Here is an 18601-nt window from a genome sequence, read left to right as displayed (position 1 = left end):
ACTGACATAATTTTGATATGTAAAAAGATAGGAAGACATAGTAAATCACATGTCAGAAAGTCATAAAAACATGTATAAGGCCTACATACAGAGCTGTCCTACATCAAAAAGTCAATTTCAGATGAAAAAGAATGTATTATTCACAAAAACAAAACGATAAAATGAAATTATTTAACTTTACAGCTCATGTACCTTATGTAGAGATACTACAATACGTTATTCTCTTGCAGTGAGTTTATTATTTATTGAGTGAGTTTTATTTATTATAATTTATTTACGGGTTTAAAAGAGCAATGTGTTAAAAAAAAAAAAAAAACAGAATGTGTAGAAGTAACAGTAGTGGCATTATGTCAAAGTCTATTTACTGTGTTGCAGAGATATCTACTAAAGTTAGCATGTTAACCAGCTAAACTGTGCACATTAGACCACTTTATAATTGAGGCCAACAGTGAAAAGAATAGTCTCCTCCAGCTTAGATTCCTCCTGTATGAATGCGCTCTTAGTTCAAATGACTAGAAAGGCGTTACACAAGAACAGTACAGACCATGGGCATTGCCATCTTGGTATTTTGGAGCCAGAGGTGGCATTCATTCCACAAAGACATCACAAGGTAGTCCCGGCCTGAAGCATATCCTGCTCTACTCTACACAGGACCACACTTTTCTAAATGAGCATCATGCTGTATTGCTGTAAAAGACTGAAAACTAGTGAAACTAGTGATTGAGACCATAAACCCATTAGGAAGAGAAACTGAGGTAATAAATCAACTGACTTCTTTTTGGAGCCAGTGGAGTTGCCTCCTGCCGGTCATTAGGAAGAATGCAGGTTTGAGGCACTTCAGCATTCCCTTCACTTTGGCTTCACTTTTCAGACCCGTAAGATACGTCCACCTCTACGATCCAATATAAGATGAAGAAGTAGCTTGCCCAGTTAACAACTGACATTGGATCTTTAGTGCAACTAACAACAATCACAACGATCACAAACCCTTCCAAAAAACATTCCAGATACAGCAGATGTAGCTGTTTCAATCGGCATTTGTTCAGTTTGGATTAACACCAGCAGACTATGAAATGAAAACAGTGAGCAGCATCAACCTGGACCAAACACTGAGCGTGAGGTTCGGATTAAGAGCAGCAGACTTGGCCACAACAATTTACGACCACCAGTGAGACTAAATGCTGCAGTGGGCCATGTGACCGTGCCATTGGAGAGGGAAGACGGCCCGTGAAGTGCAGATAAGAGCTAGGTTAACCCTGCTTGGACATGGCTGCAGTTATGGAAGATGGAGTGGATGAAATGAGACTCAGGCTGGCCAAGCAACAGGATATCAGAGACATCTTTACAGATACCTGGCTCCATCTTAGCGGCTCGAATCAAGCTACTTCTCTAAATGGGCGGACCAGGTCCTGAGCAGACGGACCGGAAGACTCGGGTAGGGACAGGAGGCAGATGGAGGCAGACTCTGTCTTTACATCAGTGGTACTTGCTGCTCAAAAAATGCACTATAGATTTATTAGATGTATATGTTTATGTATATAAACAACTGTATTTATTGTTCTAAACTGAATTGCCTGCATATACATTATGTTTTAGATGCATTTTAGTTTTTTTGGGAGTATGTGGCCAATCCTACACATTGTGCCAAAGCAACCAGTCACCTATTTTATATTTTACAAGTTTATACAATACAATAATATGCTGCAACGACATGTTTATTTAAAAAAGACAGTAGAATAATTTAATTACCTTGGTGGAGCATGTGAATGAGTCGTCGGGGTCAGTGTTGGGGGTGCTGAGGCTGGGGCTGGAGGCAGACCTGCATAGCACTCCCTCCCTCTTCTGCTTCCTCCTCCTGCACCTGTATCCACCAATAGCCCACAAACATCACCTCCTTCTCTCTTCTTTCTGTCTCCCTCACTCCTTCGCCTGGGTGCCACCGAGCCATCCCTCTCTCTTCCTCTTCGCCTTCCTCTTATTCGTTCTTCAACTTCCTTCTCCCCATCTTTGTCCCACAGCAGTAGTCCTGCGCCTGCCTCCTCCAGCTGCTGTCTCTCTGGGAGGGACAGCAGTTTGTCCAGGGCCACAGATTCATGTCCAAGGGGAGGCAGGTTGGCACAAGGAGTGCCCAGCTCCGTGTCCGGTGACAGAACACCTGTACTAGAGCTGATGGAGCGGAGGAGGCGCAGACGCTTCCGTCGAGCTGGGTGCAGCACAAGAGGAAGGCAGTGATGGTTGAGTTGCTCTTCGAGTCAATTTTGTTGCTATAGCTGGCTAATTTTTGTAACTAACTGTCAAGGGGATCCCAAACAGCCTCAGGGTTACTGTATGGTAATTTGTTTATGATAATTTGATATAATACAGACACACACACACACACTCTCTGTCTCACTCACATTAGATGGCACATTCACCTACACCTACACCTACACCTACACCTTCTAAGCTGATAACGAATTTTAAAGGTCTTGATAGTTTTAAAATCTAACATTCTGTTTAATATACAGGCCTGGGTTTGCATTGAAATAAACTTCCTTTGTGTTGACTGGACATAAATTCCATGATTTTACATTTAAATGTCCACTTTTTCAAGCTTCAGTCTTAAAACAGTACAGAAAATTGTACAATTAATTGGTTGATGTTTTTAATTGATTGACAGTCCTGGAAAAAAGGTTATGATACTGAGAGTGCTCAAGTAAATATCTGCATTATTAGTTAAAAATGTATTGATAGTGTAAAACAAAATCAAACTCTTATCTATATATAATTCATATTTCTACTTTTTTTTGCATTTTGGGGGAGCTTGCATGATGAAGTTACACTTATGGTGTAGATCCTAAGTAATAGGGATGTTCTACAGTCCAAGGAGATTTCTGGATGTTTACCAATGATGGTTTCAGACATACTGATAATAAACTGACTTGACTGATAATTGATTTTGATAATTACACTGAGGGGTTCAAATTTAGATGCAAACTGCGCCATCTGGTTCAGTACGTGATATCACAGATGTAAAGCTAAGTTACAGTCCCAGAGAAGCTGATACCAGGAATTCATTTAAATTGCAAACTTTCTTTCTTATTCAAGAACTTCCATGAGACTGGGTTGGTGTGCACCTCACTATGTACGAATTAATTGACAAATTAAACATACCCAGAGACAGCCAGGGGATGTGCAGCACTCTGTTGAGCTCTCTTGCAGGAGAGCTGTTGGTCGGTTTGGGGTCAGTAGGAAGCTCAAAGTTGAGAATGAACATGATGACCACGCCGTCTTCATTCTTCACTGGAACAACATCTATTACACACTGGAAACAGACTCCTACAATGACAGAGACACAGAAGAGAGGACTGAAGGGAGGAATGAAGAAGCAGATTTGTATAATTCTGAATATTTCCCTGGCCAGAAATGATTACGGTGGGTGCTGCTGATTTTATCATCTGAGCATAAACACATTCACATTTGCACCACTCTAAAAAATGGGTGAAAATCACGCAACGTTAGTGTTCTAGGGTTAAAACAGTGTCTCCATTATCAGCCTTTCCCATCTTCAGCCTTACCTGCCGCCCATGGATGGATATCTTAAAATTTCGCAATTCAAAGTGAAACTATGTGCATGGCTTGAAAGATAAGGGGCCGGTCTCATTCTATCACACTCAACAATGAGTTCAATTTTGTTCTCACATTGGAATAATTATCCAAATTAAACTTGTTTTTGCTGACCGCCAATAATCTCACCTCAGTCACTATTGTAACTCAATTAAAAATGTTTGCTGTGTCACATTTTTTAAGTCCTAGACTTACAGTCCATCTGATCATTGCAATTTATCAGTATTTATGTATGGGAATAATCTGTAGTGAGCCAGGCAGTGAAGTCAAATCCTCCCTTATGTCAGTAGTTATTAGCTGTGCAATATTTTTCATAACCAAATGGGTCAGAATGGATATCCTACCTATACTTATCTGAATCAAATCAATATTTGATGAGACCACCCTTTACCTTCAAAACAGCATGAGTTCTTCTAGGTACACTGGCACAAACTCAGGGATATTGTAGGATCATAGTCAGGTGTATGATTAACCAATTATACCAAACAGGCGCTAATGATCATCAATCTCATATGTAGGTTGAAGCACAGTCATTAACTAGAACAGAAACAGCTGTATAAGAGGCTTAAAAGTGGGCGAGTTGTGGAGTTTGCATGTTCTCCCCATGCTAGCGTGGGTTCTCTCCAGGTGCTCTGGCTTCCTCCAACAATCCAAAGACAGGTGTGAGTGTGAGTGTGAGTGTGAGTGTCTCTATATGTCTGTGTCTGTGATTGGCTGGTGACCAGTCCAGGCTTTACTCCTCTCGCCCTGTATTTTTTTTTTACTGTATTTTTTAATCCAGCCCTCAGTCGGTTAATTTTGTTCTCAACAAATTACACAATGTACAGTAAAGATTTTGAACTTGTGTGTGTGTGATTGAAGTGTTCCATTAATTGTTTTTGAGCAGTGTATTTCAACATGTAGTTGAAGCTTTTGATATTGTGATAATGAATTTGGACTCATGGCGACACTATATAAGGGTTGTGTGAAAATAATGAACAGTCCCTGGACAAACAGAATCCAGTATATTGGGGGACTACGAATAAGTACACTGAAATATATATTTTTATTAGTTGACGTACTTGCATGATCTTGCAGTTTTTGGGTGGTGTAATCAAAGTTGTATGTTAGTATTGTAAGTCACTTTAGATAAAAGGTAATGTTACTTATGCAATCTGAGCATAAAGATAGCTAGCAGTAACTCCTGGCTTTAAAGGAAACAGAGCTGTTAGATTTTGAATCACAAAGGAAGTCCTATGTACAAACTATTGGCTCCATGACTTGATTACTTTTTTTGTTTTACATATATTTAATTCTGTTCAAAACAACAGACCTCTATCCTCTGTCTCTATTGGAAAATGATTTCATGGATGAACAAGACAGTGCAGTGACACAAGTGTGTGTGTGTGTGTGTGTGTGTGTATGTGTGTGTACAGTGTGCAAAGGACAGAAGAGGGGGTTTAGTGTTAGGGCTAAATTGATAGATTAAGGCAGCTACATGCTAACTAAATCTACCTTAATAATCATATCACAAAGACATGACAGGAGGACCATCTGCTGCTGTGTAGAGGAGACACTCACACATACACTTAATAGCCTGGCAATGTGATAATCCTCAATCTATGAACTGACATGAGCTGTACCAACCTTTTTCAATATGTTGGTGACTTCCTTCAGACTGATTTATGGCGGATTATAGGGAAAAACTCACTTATTATATTGATTTGTCATGTCACTGTTTAGATTTAATGCAGGTGGGGGAATGGACATACAAGCACATCAGTGACACAGGTAGCAACGTAAAGGGACATCTAAGGAGCTATACATGTGCATACAGGTTAGTAATTAGATCCAACTAAGAGGCTCTATACTTTTTATTTGCAATTATCATCACAAAGTTGTCTTGTGTTCTCATGGGCTGCTGTGATGGAATATGAATGTAAATGATATCTATACTGTCAGGAATTGTACAGAATAAAAGTAAGAGCAAAAAAAGCTATATACAAATATACATATAAGAATAAAACAAAATAAATATGCATAATGAATAAAAAAACGATCAACGCCTGGACTCCTGAAGAAACTCCTGGGCATGTCACCCTCTCGCTGGAAGGAAAGCCACTGCAGTGCTGACTGACCTCCAATCAGAAGAGCTACAAGACTGTGTTTTCCATACATATTTTTTTCCAAAATGAGGTCCCTTAGGGGCCCACTGGAAGGGACAGGACGTCGTCCTTCTATAGAGACTTTGCTTTGAATCTGGTACACTTTATTGTAATAACTTGTAGCAGAGAGACGACTGCAACACAGCTGACACAGAAAGACCAGCTGTCTGTCAGCACCCTAACCCCCATGAATGTGAAAATGGACATGGTACCAGTCTCACAGCTACTACCTCCTGCTCCCCAATCACCCCTTTCATGCCATTCAATTCAACTGAGCTTCCCATGCCCTCACCTGCACCTCATTCCGTCATTAGTCCATCAGTATGTATCCAGGACATTTCCACCCATTCTCTGCCCAATAATGTTTTGCTTAACTTTCCAGCATTTTCTTAAATTTTATTCCTGGCTGCACCTTGTTGGATTTGTTTTCTTTACAAACTGACCTCCTCCCCTGAACATGCCTGCATACTGTGTCATGCTTCTAGTCTGTCTCCAATCAATGCAATAAAGGAAAATATGCAATGTGCATTTTGTGCTGTTTTTTTTTCAATTCAATTTTTTGTTGGAGTAATGGATAACAGCATCTTCCTAAGGTGCTTTAGATTGTTTGCCAGTAAAAACACATGTTTTTACATGTCGTAATTACATATAACTATTGTTCATTTTTATGACTCGTGTATTTCAACATGTTGCACGTTCTACAGGATACATGTTATTAAGCAGGTTTAAGTGAGATGTTACTGCATTAACTGCAGTAATGGTGGTTTATTATCTCCCCAAATGAATAAATATCCACGTCAATTTCATTAATTCAGTTACTGTTACAATAGATGTTTTCCTGAAGTTGTACATCAAGAATGATGTGTGTGTGTGTGTGTGTGTGTGTGTGTATAGAGGTGACACTGAAGGTCACTGCTGGTCTTTGGAGACAATGAGAGAAATAGGATCATAGTTTATCATTTCTTTTGGCTGATATGGTACTTATGCTCTAATGAAAAATAACGGATTAGAGATTAAAGGACAGAATCAAAAGATTATCCAGCTTTCACACACAAACACATTGGCTCATTGGTCGCTCACTGTTCTCTTCCTTCCTGGTGTTCTGTCACTACCTCCCTTCTCTCCTCCACTTTCCTTCTTACCTCTCTACCTCTGCAATTTCACAGAGCATAGGTACAGTATATATGTCATGCATTTTATCATACTTCTTCATATATGAAAAACATTAAGCTTTTCTACTAATTAGTTTTTCTGTTAATTAACCTACCTGGCAAGTCAGACAAATTATTCAGTAAAATGTTCACTGACAGCGTTTTTCATTTGTTTTTTATTTGCTCCTCGCCAAAATAACCGAAATCACGATCTTTCCCTAACCTTAACCAAAGTGCTTTTGTTACCTGAACTGTGGACGCAAGCTCTGGACTCACTCAAAGAAATGTTGCTGTAAACATATTCCAGGAAGTGATTGTGATATGTTTGTTAGAGAAATGGGATTGTGAAGACAGTTCATTGATATACAAACGTAATGTCTGGTAGGTAAGTTTGTGTAGTTGTACTAAGACTGATTAAAATAGTTATTAATGTTGTGATATTGTTCACTTAAGACCAACGTTAATAACCATTTCACCTTGTCCTAATAGGCCTTGCATTCTACAAATAGTAGTGAGGAAATCTGCTACAGGGAACCACTGTAGCTCTACTGTAACTGAGAGGTGGAAAATACACAGCAACATTTTGGTCATCAAATGAGTGTGCAGCTTACACCGCAGCCAATCTATTATCTATTCAGTGTGCCCATGTTTAATTTAATGAAAATACATGTCTTTAACAGCACAAGTAATCATCAAGTGTCAGCAGGAAAGTTGGTTGGTTGGGTCCCTGCATCCTTTTCTTTGTGACTGACAAACTGAAAGCATTCAGAGATATGTGTTGGCCTGTTACCATTCCTTGTAAAATATCTCTTGTTGCCTCTTTTTACCATCTTACTATCTTATTGCATTGAAAAACAGATTCTTTCATCCTTCCATGGTGACCTCAGCAGTCTAATTAATGCAAGGGGGGGGGCTGTGAAGGTCTGCTTTAAACTCCCTATCATAACTCTGTATTCATTCTGTGTTGTATGTAATTAGTGTGTGCATAGGGAAGTGAAAGTCAAAATGGTCAAGTAAACCGAGGAGACGCATTACTGAACTATTATAATAAAGACCCAGGAGGGTTTTGTCCATGTGTGTTAAAGAGTGGAAACCCAGAGATCCCATTAGGCTCAACAGACAATACAGAATTTCAGGCTCCTTTATGCCAAGGCGTCAACAGCCTGTTGGAAGGCCAAATATTAGCAAAATGTACAATGGCAAAAACTCTCCGGACAAGGTACACTGACTCTACTTAAAGAGAGAGCTGAAAAGGTTCTTTTTTTTCAAGGACAATGGTTGAAATATGGTCAATGGATTGCTCACCCTACAGCTCTGGAATCCCCCTCTAAAATTCAGTCTGACTTAATTGTAAACGTACCTCAGCCCCAATATTCACTAACTTCATGAAACCAGTCTTATTTTTGCTTTTAATCTAGATTTCAAACTAAAAACTATTTAATTTGTTATTTTTGTCTCATTTTTGCATTTAAGCAGTTACAGTGGTTCTGGGCTGTAGCCTCAGACGCCCAGGCCTAACAACACCCCTGATCCTAAACGCCTATCATCATGAGCTTTAGGTAGTGGACAAAAGAAGAGACACAAGTGGACTACCTTGAGTGGTAAATAATGGATGGATGGCTATTTGTTTAAATCCCTACCACACAAATAATGTTCATTTATATAGCAAATTATTCCTCAAATGAAATCCATCAGTCTCCTCCAACTGCTCCTGTATGAATGACGTGTGAAGGGGTGATGTAAGTAGTAGTTGAAATGACTAGAAAGGCGCTATACATTTACCAAGCTTGCATGCAAATAACAAATGAAAGGCCACCCATTATTTGGAATCATTAAGCAACTAACGTGCCATATCGAGGAACAAACTGCGACAACTCACGTGTAAATCAGAGTCACACACTCTTAAACATCATTGTTGACTGTGATCCCAGTAAAAAGTCACAGACCCTCTGGCCTGATGAAGTGTCGGGACAGTAAACTCACTGTGTGCTCCCCAGGCACTCATCTTCAGCGTACTGTGGATTTCATCTGCGTTCATCTGTGTGGCTGCAATATAAATAAGCTGCTCCTATAAAGGTCAGGCTATATTAGACTGTAACCCACTTTTTACTGGTTTGAGGTCTAAATTTAAAATGTCTCTCCATATTAAATCAGTCATTTGATAATTACTAGCCTTCATATCCATACTGTCTCCACATCTGCATGGGTACAATTTAATTGTTAATTGAGATTGCAGAATAAACCCTATCACAGACATATGACTGTCTGTGAGAGGGTTTTCTGTAACCTAGTTTTCTGCCTTCTCGTACTATCTAAGGATATTGAATATTGTAGACTAAAAGAATACAGAAATACAATTAGAATTAAAACAAATAGTGAATTTCACAGGTCATTCACAGTGAGTGTACACATGTGATGGCTGCTCTACACCTGTTTCTACATTCTGCTGAAGTTGTTGCTTCGTAAGTAAAATTTGACCATAACTGATACAAATGATGACTGAATCCATGAAAAGAATGAAGAGTTGATAGGATCATACCATCTTTAGTGTAGAGAGAAATCTCCACCTTCCTCTCTTCTGCTCCCAGCAGAGCTTTAGCCATCTGGGCCACCGCCGGTCTCTTGGTATAAGGGCCATACAGGAAGCTACAGGTGCAGGGCTTCTGCATCACCTCAGCTCGGGTATAACCACACATCCCACAGAAGGCGTCATTACAGAATATGATGGCACAGTTCTCTACCTGTGCATTGGCGATGATGAACTTTCGATCTTTGGAGGAAAGAGGAGAAAGATGGAATTAGGATGACAAAAATGCAATTCATGTTACATCTTCAAGTACTTGAATAAAATCACCAAATGCAAAGAATCTGCAGAACACAAAGCTTAAACTTGTATTGATATTTGACCTTAAAATACACTCCCCTCCAAAAGTATTGGAACAGTGAGGCCAATTCCTTTATTTTTGCTGTAGACTGAAAACGTTTGGGTTTGACATCAAAAGATGAATATGAGCATTAAATTCTCCTTTCTGAGGATTTTTTTGGTAGCATAAGTCATATTGCAAATCTTTAGCTCCTTTTGTGTTAATGAATTTCTCCTTCCATCCTGAATAATCATGTTTTTTGTCATTTTTTTAATAGTGAAAGCAGCTCGACTTCTATGAAAGCGAAGACGCTCCGCTTTTCCTCACTGTCGCTGCCTCCTGTTAAACATCTCTCAACAAATGTTTTCATGTTGAAATATATTTAACAGGAAGCAGCGACAGTGAGGAAAAGCAGAGCGCCTTCACCTCCATAGAAACAGTTGAGCCACTTTCACGATTCAAAAACTGAAAAAAACCTGATTATTCAGGAGAAATTAAAAATGGATGGTCATAGCAGAAACCGCTCGTATTGCTGACTTATCAAACATGTTTTTTACTGGCAGCAGACCCTCTGGACAGCTGTGGAAATGTATTCACACAGAAGTTCTCTGTGCCCTGTTATACAATCCTTGAGATCATGTGAATGCCCTCTCCATGTGAAGTGAAGCACACATCCCAATCCAGAAAGCAGCACTGCAGACCTCCTTGGTACTTCCTACTCAACGTCTTGGAGGTTTCAGGTCAACAACATGCTCAGTCAGGCATCAGACCTCTGATGAAAACATCGACTAAAGTACATAGAAATGTTCTTACTTTGCACACAAAATAAATGTGTATGTAAAATTACCATTGGATTAATGACACCTGAGCACAATGTTTTTAAAGAAGAATCAGCATTATTCCAGATTGTCAGGCACATGCCCAATATTTGCAATCAGCATACTGCCATGCCCCTGTATCTCTACATAAGTGTAAAACAACGGAAGGCATACTTTTTTGTAGAAATTGGTGGGAGTGGCTGATCATTACAGGCCAAAACCAAAATCATTACATTTCAATATGGACATTCTCATATACACCCATAGTAAGTCAAGACCTGGACACTTTTGCATGTACATGGTCTGAGATGTTCTAAATTTGTTTGCAGATCATTAACAAAAGTATAAAAATATTTATGAATACCGAATTCTTTGCATAAAATATTCATATGCACGGTTTAAGCACAGATTTGTGTCTATGCACTGTTTGTGAATGAGGCTCTGTTGACGCCATATATTGTTGTGAGGGTGGAGACTTTCCCCTGATGTTTCCCCAAGAGTCCCCACAATGAAGACAATAACTCTGCACTTCAACATGGGACTAATTAATTAAATTACACAACTAAGCCAAAACAAACCATAAATAAAAATGATTTCTGAAAAAGAAGGTGGTTGCTGCCTCTGCGGCACAAACTGGAAGCTATATCACCGCATGGCTTAAAGTGAGTGACCAACCCAGAATGTCTTCCTAAAACACAGCCTTTCCTAAATATACACTCTTAATGAATAAGTTCCATGGTGACTCCCTGAGCTCCTCACCACATCACCAAAACCCCAGTACTGGTCATCTTCACCTTGATCAGAGGCAGCACCATGATCACATACAGATCCACACCAAAAAGGGTTTATGTGAGTCCCACAAGAGAAAATGTGTCTGTATGTAGATTATTTTAGAAAGGAAGTCTTCTGAGAAAGGGCAAAAATTAAATATTACATAACTAAATGTCACTCCTTTAGCGATCTCTGGGCCCCTCAGACCAGTGATGAGGTGTAAGTCTTTAAAGCTGATACTGTCTCTGGTTATCTCTGATTCCTTTGACATTTTTTTGTATTTTATACATACATTGTAATAAATAGTTATATATATTAAATTGCACCAGTAGCTGTCTCAAAGATCTCTGTTGCATCCTCTTTGGCAGCATCTATGATGATAAACAGTATATGCAAGTGTTTTTTTGGACCTCACTCTAAGAGAGTTTCAAAAGTCTTCCTTGATGGTTTTGACTGCTCGTTTTCATATGAACATCGAATTAATTTCTTTTTCTTTGGATTTGCACTTGTTTATGAAGTTTCATTGGCTGCAGCCATCCATCTTTTCTCTGTTTGTTCACTCATAGTAATAATTTTGCTCTCAACGTCAGCAGAGACCATAGAAAATAGTTCTCCGCTTCCACCTACCCTCTCTGGTCAATCAATCTTTATTTATATAGCACCAATTCACAACAGTGTTATCTCCAGACTCTTTCCATAAAGAGCAGGTCTAGACCAAACTCTTTAATTAGAGAGAGACCAACGATTCAGGAATTCAACATTAAGGATTCAAGAATCCCCACATGAGCAGCATCAGGTATTATATTAGGAAACAGTGGAGGAAGAACTCCCCTTTATTATTATCATCATTATTATTATTATATTATATTTGAGTTATACTGTGATTTTTCTCAGTAATGTCGCCACCAACACCGAGTCCCAAAGAGTGGCCTACTGTAAATGTGAGGGTTTCCATCAGTGGGCCACGACTTAATTACCACCTTTGTGAACTCATTTTGATTACAGATTTAAAGACCAAAACAGGACGTCTGTTTTTGTGTTTCCATCCATCCATTTTCTATATTGCTAATCCATCAGGGTTGTAGGGGAGCTGGAGCCAATCCCAGCTGACTTTGGTCAAGAGGCAGGGTCACCCTGGGGTGGTCGCCAGCCAATCACAGGGCCGACACATAGAGACAGACAACCACTCACATTCACACCCACACCTACAGGCACTTTAGAGTCAATGATTAACCTAACCTGCAAGTGGGACTGTGGGAGAAATATTATTATATTAATAAAATACCACAGATTAAGCCAGTGGTTCACATCATTTGCAGGTTCCAGGTTCGAATCCAGGTTTGGACCTGGAACCTTCTTGCTGTGAGTAACCACCGCCCCCCCATGCTGCCCTGTTGTCCTGATGCTATGGAGCAATGTGGAGCAAAAACTATATTCAGGTCGCTTAACACTCATTTATTTATTCATATTTACCTTTAAAAATTGTAGGAAAATATGTGTCAAATACTTTCATTGATTATTCATTTATCAGTCCACTGTTTACTATTTTGAAGTAGTTGCCTGTTTGTTGCCGATCAGTTACATAATTATCATATATCATATATCAATAATGCAATAACAGAATACAACCTTTCTCCTGCTGTCACTGTCTTGGTGATATTAACACGGACCCTTGTACTCACTCTGTCCCTCGAACTTGCGGATGATGGTGTCCAGGAAGGTGTTCTGCGGCGCCACATGGCCCCGTCTCACCGGCATGCTTCGGACCGGCGGTGCAGCGTCCTTCGGCTCTGATTGGCTGAGACCCGAGCTGCTCCGGTCTGTTCCAGACACACTGCTCTCTTCTGGGAAAGTTCACTCCAGTACGTTTTTATTAGTTGGGGAAAAAAACAGTTGAACAGTTGATCTGTTGGAGTTAGTTTAGTTGTGTTTGGTGTGGTCAGCCCTCGCCTCATTATCTGGTCCCTCTCTCTCTCTCTCTCTCTCTCCATTCTGATCGCACAGGCCCGCCCATAATTTGAATCCTCGGCTCTGATTGGTCCGGACAAGTATAAACTATCTGTCTATCAACTATTACCAGCAGCCATTAGGGGTCCTGTAATGGGAACTTCTTCTTACCTCAGTGACACAGTGACACCGACTGGAGGAGTTTATCATCACAGTCTGACTGAGTTCTTTACCAGTTCATTGATTTCGGTTTTGAGAAACTGTAAAAGAAATAAAGCCTTTATCTTTATGTTCATGAAAATGCTTCCACCTTTAGAGCTAATAGGAGACTGTGATGTTGAAATAGAATGAATATTTCTTCTCACTCTGCTTCTTCATAAAACTTACTGATGATTTACTGTATGTAAATACAAAATCACATCATAGAGCCTGTTCAAATTAAGTCCCACTGTTCCACTCTACATCAAACACAACTCTTTGTATGTGTACATCAGTAACTCATTTCAGCAGGTTATGATTAAATGTGTTTTCCAAGACTGCATGTGAACATACATGAATTATGAAAACTGCACACACTGCAAGTTGCCTACAAGAAGCATGTTAGTATAAAATACTCCCTGGAAAAGTCACTCACGTGTGTGTCTACTAACTTGTCTACTAATTATTCATGTCGTCTGGTGAGCACAGAAGACTCACTTCTGTGGCGGGAGCAGGACTCGAGACAACAGGCAGTTAAAGTAAAAGTCTTCACTCGCAGTTTGGTACACAGGTAGGCAGTCAGAGAGAAGGCAAACAAATCCAGGGAGGGCGAGGCAGAAGCAGAGTCAAGGGCAATAACAGGAATCAAAAACCAGGAACATAAGACACGAGGAAACTGCTGGAACACTTGTCACAAGGAAGACGAAGTGATCCAGAGGACAGGGGAGACAGACTAAATACACCGGGGCAGGCAGGGAACGAGGCACAGGTGGAAAGAGTGGAGACACAATCAGTGGTGGCGGGAAAACACACAGTGGGAGGAAGTGAATCTACCGGAAAATATCAGAATTATCCCTCAGGAAATGTGGCTTGGTTTAATACATAGCTGTTATGTCTCATCAAGCTTGTTAAAGTTAGTTCATCTTTCCCCTCTTGTGTCAGGTCCCTTGACGCCCTGACTGCTCCCACCTGTACTCCCTTCCCTGGTGTATGTATTGTCCTGTGCCAGTGTAGCAACAAGTTATTAACAAACTTTAATAATGAAATTCTTTTATTAGATGCCTGGTTTGAGTGTTGTTTGAATTTGAAAATGTTTGACAGCTAAAACAGCTTTCAAACTAGTTTGTTTTGCATTTGTTTGGGCACACCTTGTCTGCTTGGGTAAAGAGCTTTAGAAAGTTTTGCCTTTTGAGTTTATTTGGTTGCACTTTGAAATGTGATTTCACACCTGATTTTAACATCACAGTGGCTTTTCTAGCACCCTCCTCAGGACAAATGTTCCACTGTTAGCCGTTGAGTTAGCCTTCCCCTGGGAATGGTAAAATTTGCCTAAACATAATCACATAAAGTTAAATAATGTTGTAATCACTATAAATGAAATCAAATAAAAAAAAACCTTATGATATATAATGATGATAATATAATATATGATAATGACAATAATAATATGAACAGTGAACATTTTTGTGACCTGCCAGACTAAAGTCCAACTGAAATTAAATTGCATTTTTTTGTCTGCATATTGTCTTCTCGTCAATTACGTCCCCATCAAACAATAACCCTGAAAGTAAAGAGAAACAACAGTCCATCATTACTTTAAGACATGGAGGTCAGTCAGTCTGGAAAATGTCAAGAACTTTGAATGTCTCCTCAAGTGTAGTCTCAAAAACCATCAAAGGCTCTGATGAAACTGGCTCTCATGAGGACCCCCCAGGAGAGGGAGACCAAGAGTTACCTGTGCTGCAGAGGACAAGTTCATTAGTTACCAGCCTCAGAAACCACAAATGAACAGAACCTCAGATTAGAGCCACATAAATGTCTCAGACTTCAAGTAGCAGACACATCTCATCATCAGCTGTTCACAGGAGACTGAGTGAATCAGGCCTTCATGGGCCAATTTCTCCATCCATCCATAATCTATACCGGTTATCCGTCAGGGTCCCAGTGGACTTTGGGCGAGAAGCGAAGCCAGCCAACCACAGGGCCAACACACACACAATGTATGTGTGTATATATATACAGCAGGTAAAATAAGTATTGAACATGTCACCATTTTTCTCAGTAAATATATTTCTAAAGGTTCTATTGACATGAAAATTTGAAGACTGTTTGTGTGGAAGAACAGGCCAAAATCACACCTGAGCAATGCATGTGACTAGTTTCTCCATACAGGAGGCGTCTTGAAGCTGTCATTACCAACAAAGGCTTTTGTACCAAGTATTAAATAAATGTCAGTAAGCGTGTTCAATACTTTTTCCCTGTGTCATTTCACATTATTACACATAACTTAATTTATGGACATCTATGGTTTGATTTCTTTGCATGTGTGGATTGCATGGGTTGTTACCAACCATCATGTCAACAGCACCTTTAGGAATATATCTACTGAGAAAAATGGTGACGTGTTCAATACTTATTTTAGCCGCTGTGTGTGTGTGTGTGTATATATATATATATATGCATATGTATATCACAGACTTATTCCATGTGATGTCCTGAGGCTCATGTTGCTTTTCATTTGTAACTGTTCTGACTAAAAATACTACATTGGTGTGACACCACATTATATATCAGTATATTACATAACATTCTTAGCCCCACACAACATTTCATGCAATCCAGTATGAAATCACAAATCACAGCTCCCCCCTGCCTCTGTTACACCCCAAAACTTGTCACACACACACACACACACACACACACACACACACACACACACACACACACAGTCACAGTGATGCAACAACAATTGCAAATAGTTAATGTCTGAGTTGGAGATTATCAAGTTGAGCTTCAACATAAAAAAAGAACCACTCTAATCTGCTGAAAGGTTGAATAAGACGCGGTTGACAGATGTGCTTCGCTTGTGTGTGTGTGTGTGTGTGTGTGTGTGTGAGTGAGAGAGAGGGGATATTGTGAAAGGCTGTGTCCATCCTATAACAAATGTGTCAGTATGAGTGAATGAGGCTGAACTTGTGTGTGTCGCAAATGTCGCTAAAGCTGCTGTTCTGATTGGCTGCTGCCCACACACACTCAACATGCACCCCGCTGCCACTAGGATGTGTGCATGAGAGAGAAAACGAGGGAGCAAGGTAGGGAGATATAGAGGGGGGCGACAGGAATAATATAAGAGAGAAGAAAACAACCGTCTGTTGGAATAGAACAGAACAACTTATTGGTTTTATAGCAGTGTAGCCAGTTATCACTCCACTTCAACAGCTGGACCAGCAGGTAAGACACAACTCGACCCAACTCAACACAACCATCTGTTTCCTGTGCTTTTCTTTGTCTGTTTCTGACACCATGATGATAAGATTAAGTATAACTGCTAAAATGATTCTTTGTTCAAATAGAAGATTGTTTCCTGTATATCCTGTGCAGATTGTACACACGTGTTTTGTTGTGAAGTTCAGCGTCAGAGATAAGATACCTGTATGGATTCAACTTGTGGGGAAAAAAATAACACAAGCTGATGTATTTATTTTACTCAGAAGCAGGGAACATTCTTTGTCTTTACATTTGTCATCGAGTAAATTAATGTTGAATCAAGCGAATCAAACACGTTCCTTTTCAGACTTTTGACCGTGGTCATAAAAATACCAAATCTAACCAATATTATCAGTTTGTTCCCTCAGAATCAAACACAAGCTTCTTTCTTCAGATTCCTTGTTTAACAAATGTCCCACAGTTCCAAAATAGACAAACATTCTGCGTTAAGAATAGCCTCAATACACCTGACAAGTTTAATGTTAGCCATCCTGGACAGTCTATCTTTAGCATCTCTGAAAACACTTCACTTATCCCTCAAAACCAGTCACATAAATTGGTATGTGTGAGGTAGATGCCACTCAAAATATAGCCTGATAGCCAAATTTGATCAAAGGAAGGACTATTTGACCTCTAGTGGTTGTCAAATGGCATGTAGGGAAATGTAGGAAAGAATCAGCTGAGTGGGCAAGGGAAAGAAACCGGTGCAAATAAAGTACAATAAATTAGCTTGTTGAATACACAGAGAGACAGAAGATCCGTAACAGAGGAAGGAATATTTATTTTACTTTGATTCTTAGACTCCACCATGTTAGATTAGAAAACATTTAGTGCAACAAGTTCCATAAGATCTGTCCTGATGGCCTTTGATAGAATTTAGAGAGCTCTCCTGTCTGCGTAGCTACCACAGGTCAATATTATATTATATTTTTAAAAAAGGCCTGTGTACGCAATTGATTTTGATCTCTCAGCCCTAAGGCTAAGATCATGGATCAATTGATCTGTGACTGTGGAATACAGGAAACAATGATCAGTTTGCGTGAGCATGTATGTGTGTGTGTGCGTTTCCGATAGAGCTGATGGCACGACAATGTCATCTTGCTGTGACCTTGTCAAGAGAAAAGCATGTAATGATTTTCAAATGGAATCTGATCCACTCAGTGACCTCTAATAAGACCAATGGCAGATGAATCTCAAAGTCCCTATTCTGGTGTTTTGCTGTTTTGATGATGTTGGTGGAGGTTATTTTTTCCTTAAATTTGTTGTTTTATGCCTTAATTACAGAAGCATATATTACCTAAGACACTCATCTACATTAGAAAAAGAAGGGCAGGGATTGGATTCAGTGCAGTGGACCATGACATACAGGGACCCAGCTGTGGAACCGCTGTCGTGCGAGGGAGGGGGATCAGTCAGGTGCATATTCATTTTGGTCTAGGATGCTAGGATGTTGGAGAGAGAACCTTTATAGCTAAATGCTAGATGTTAAATCTAAATGTCTAAGTGTGAAACTAAATATTTGCCCATGATGCAAATTTACAATGCTGGTCAGTGGAAGTACCAAAATAAAAGCTTGATGTTGTCATCCAGCGCTATCCACTGACACTTATTGACACTTGACATTATATTCCAAAGGAATTCCAAAGAAATGTATTCAATTTTAACCTAAAATGCATTTAAAAATAGTCCCAGAACTTCTCAATACATTCCAGGATAATTATCTACTATGAATAGTTGAGATTGTCACCAGATTAAAGTTAAAGTTATTATGTCTAGTTTGGTGGTAGTTCAATGATGCTTTCACATCTCAAGGTCAAACCTGGGTTTTGCTTTCC

General features: G+C 39.6%; 1 protein-coding gene across 1 annotated transcript in view; it reads right to left on the bottom strand.

Annotated features, from left to right (window-relative positions):
* The window catches only part of LOC139214222 (voltage-gated inwardly rectifying potassium channel KCNH2-like), a 36357-nt gene extending 23245 nt beyond the window's left edge, over window positions 1-13112 (bottom strand). The window contains exons 1-4 of the mRNA XM_070845014.1: window positions 13037-13112; window positions 9441-9671; window positions 3154-3318; window positions 1750-2203 (exon numbers count right to left, since the gene is read on the bottom strand). Coding sequence (XP_070701115.1) covers window positions 1750-2203; window positions 3154-3318; window positions 9441-9671; window positions 13037-13112 — 926 coding nt within the window. The remainder of the gene's footprint in view (window positions 1-1749; window positions 2204-3153; window positions 3319-9440; window positions 9672-13036) is intronic.
* Between the last annotated feature and the right edge of the window lie 5489 nt (window positions 13113-18601).

Source organism: Pempheris klunzingeri, chromosome 15 (assembly GCF_042242105.1).
Source record: "Pempheris klunzingeri isolate RE-2024b chromosome 15, fPemKlu1.hap1, whole genome shotgun sequence".
NCBI classification, from domain to species: Eukaryota; Metazoa; Chordata; class Actinopteri; order Acropomatiformes; family Pempheridae; genus Pempheris; species Pempheris klunzingeri.
Note: the sequence above shows the minus strand (reverse complement) of the source record. Positions and strands in the feature narration are given on the sequence as shown.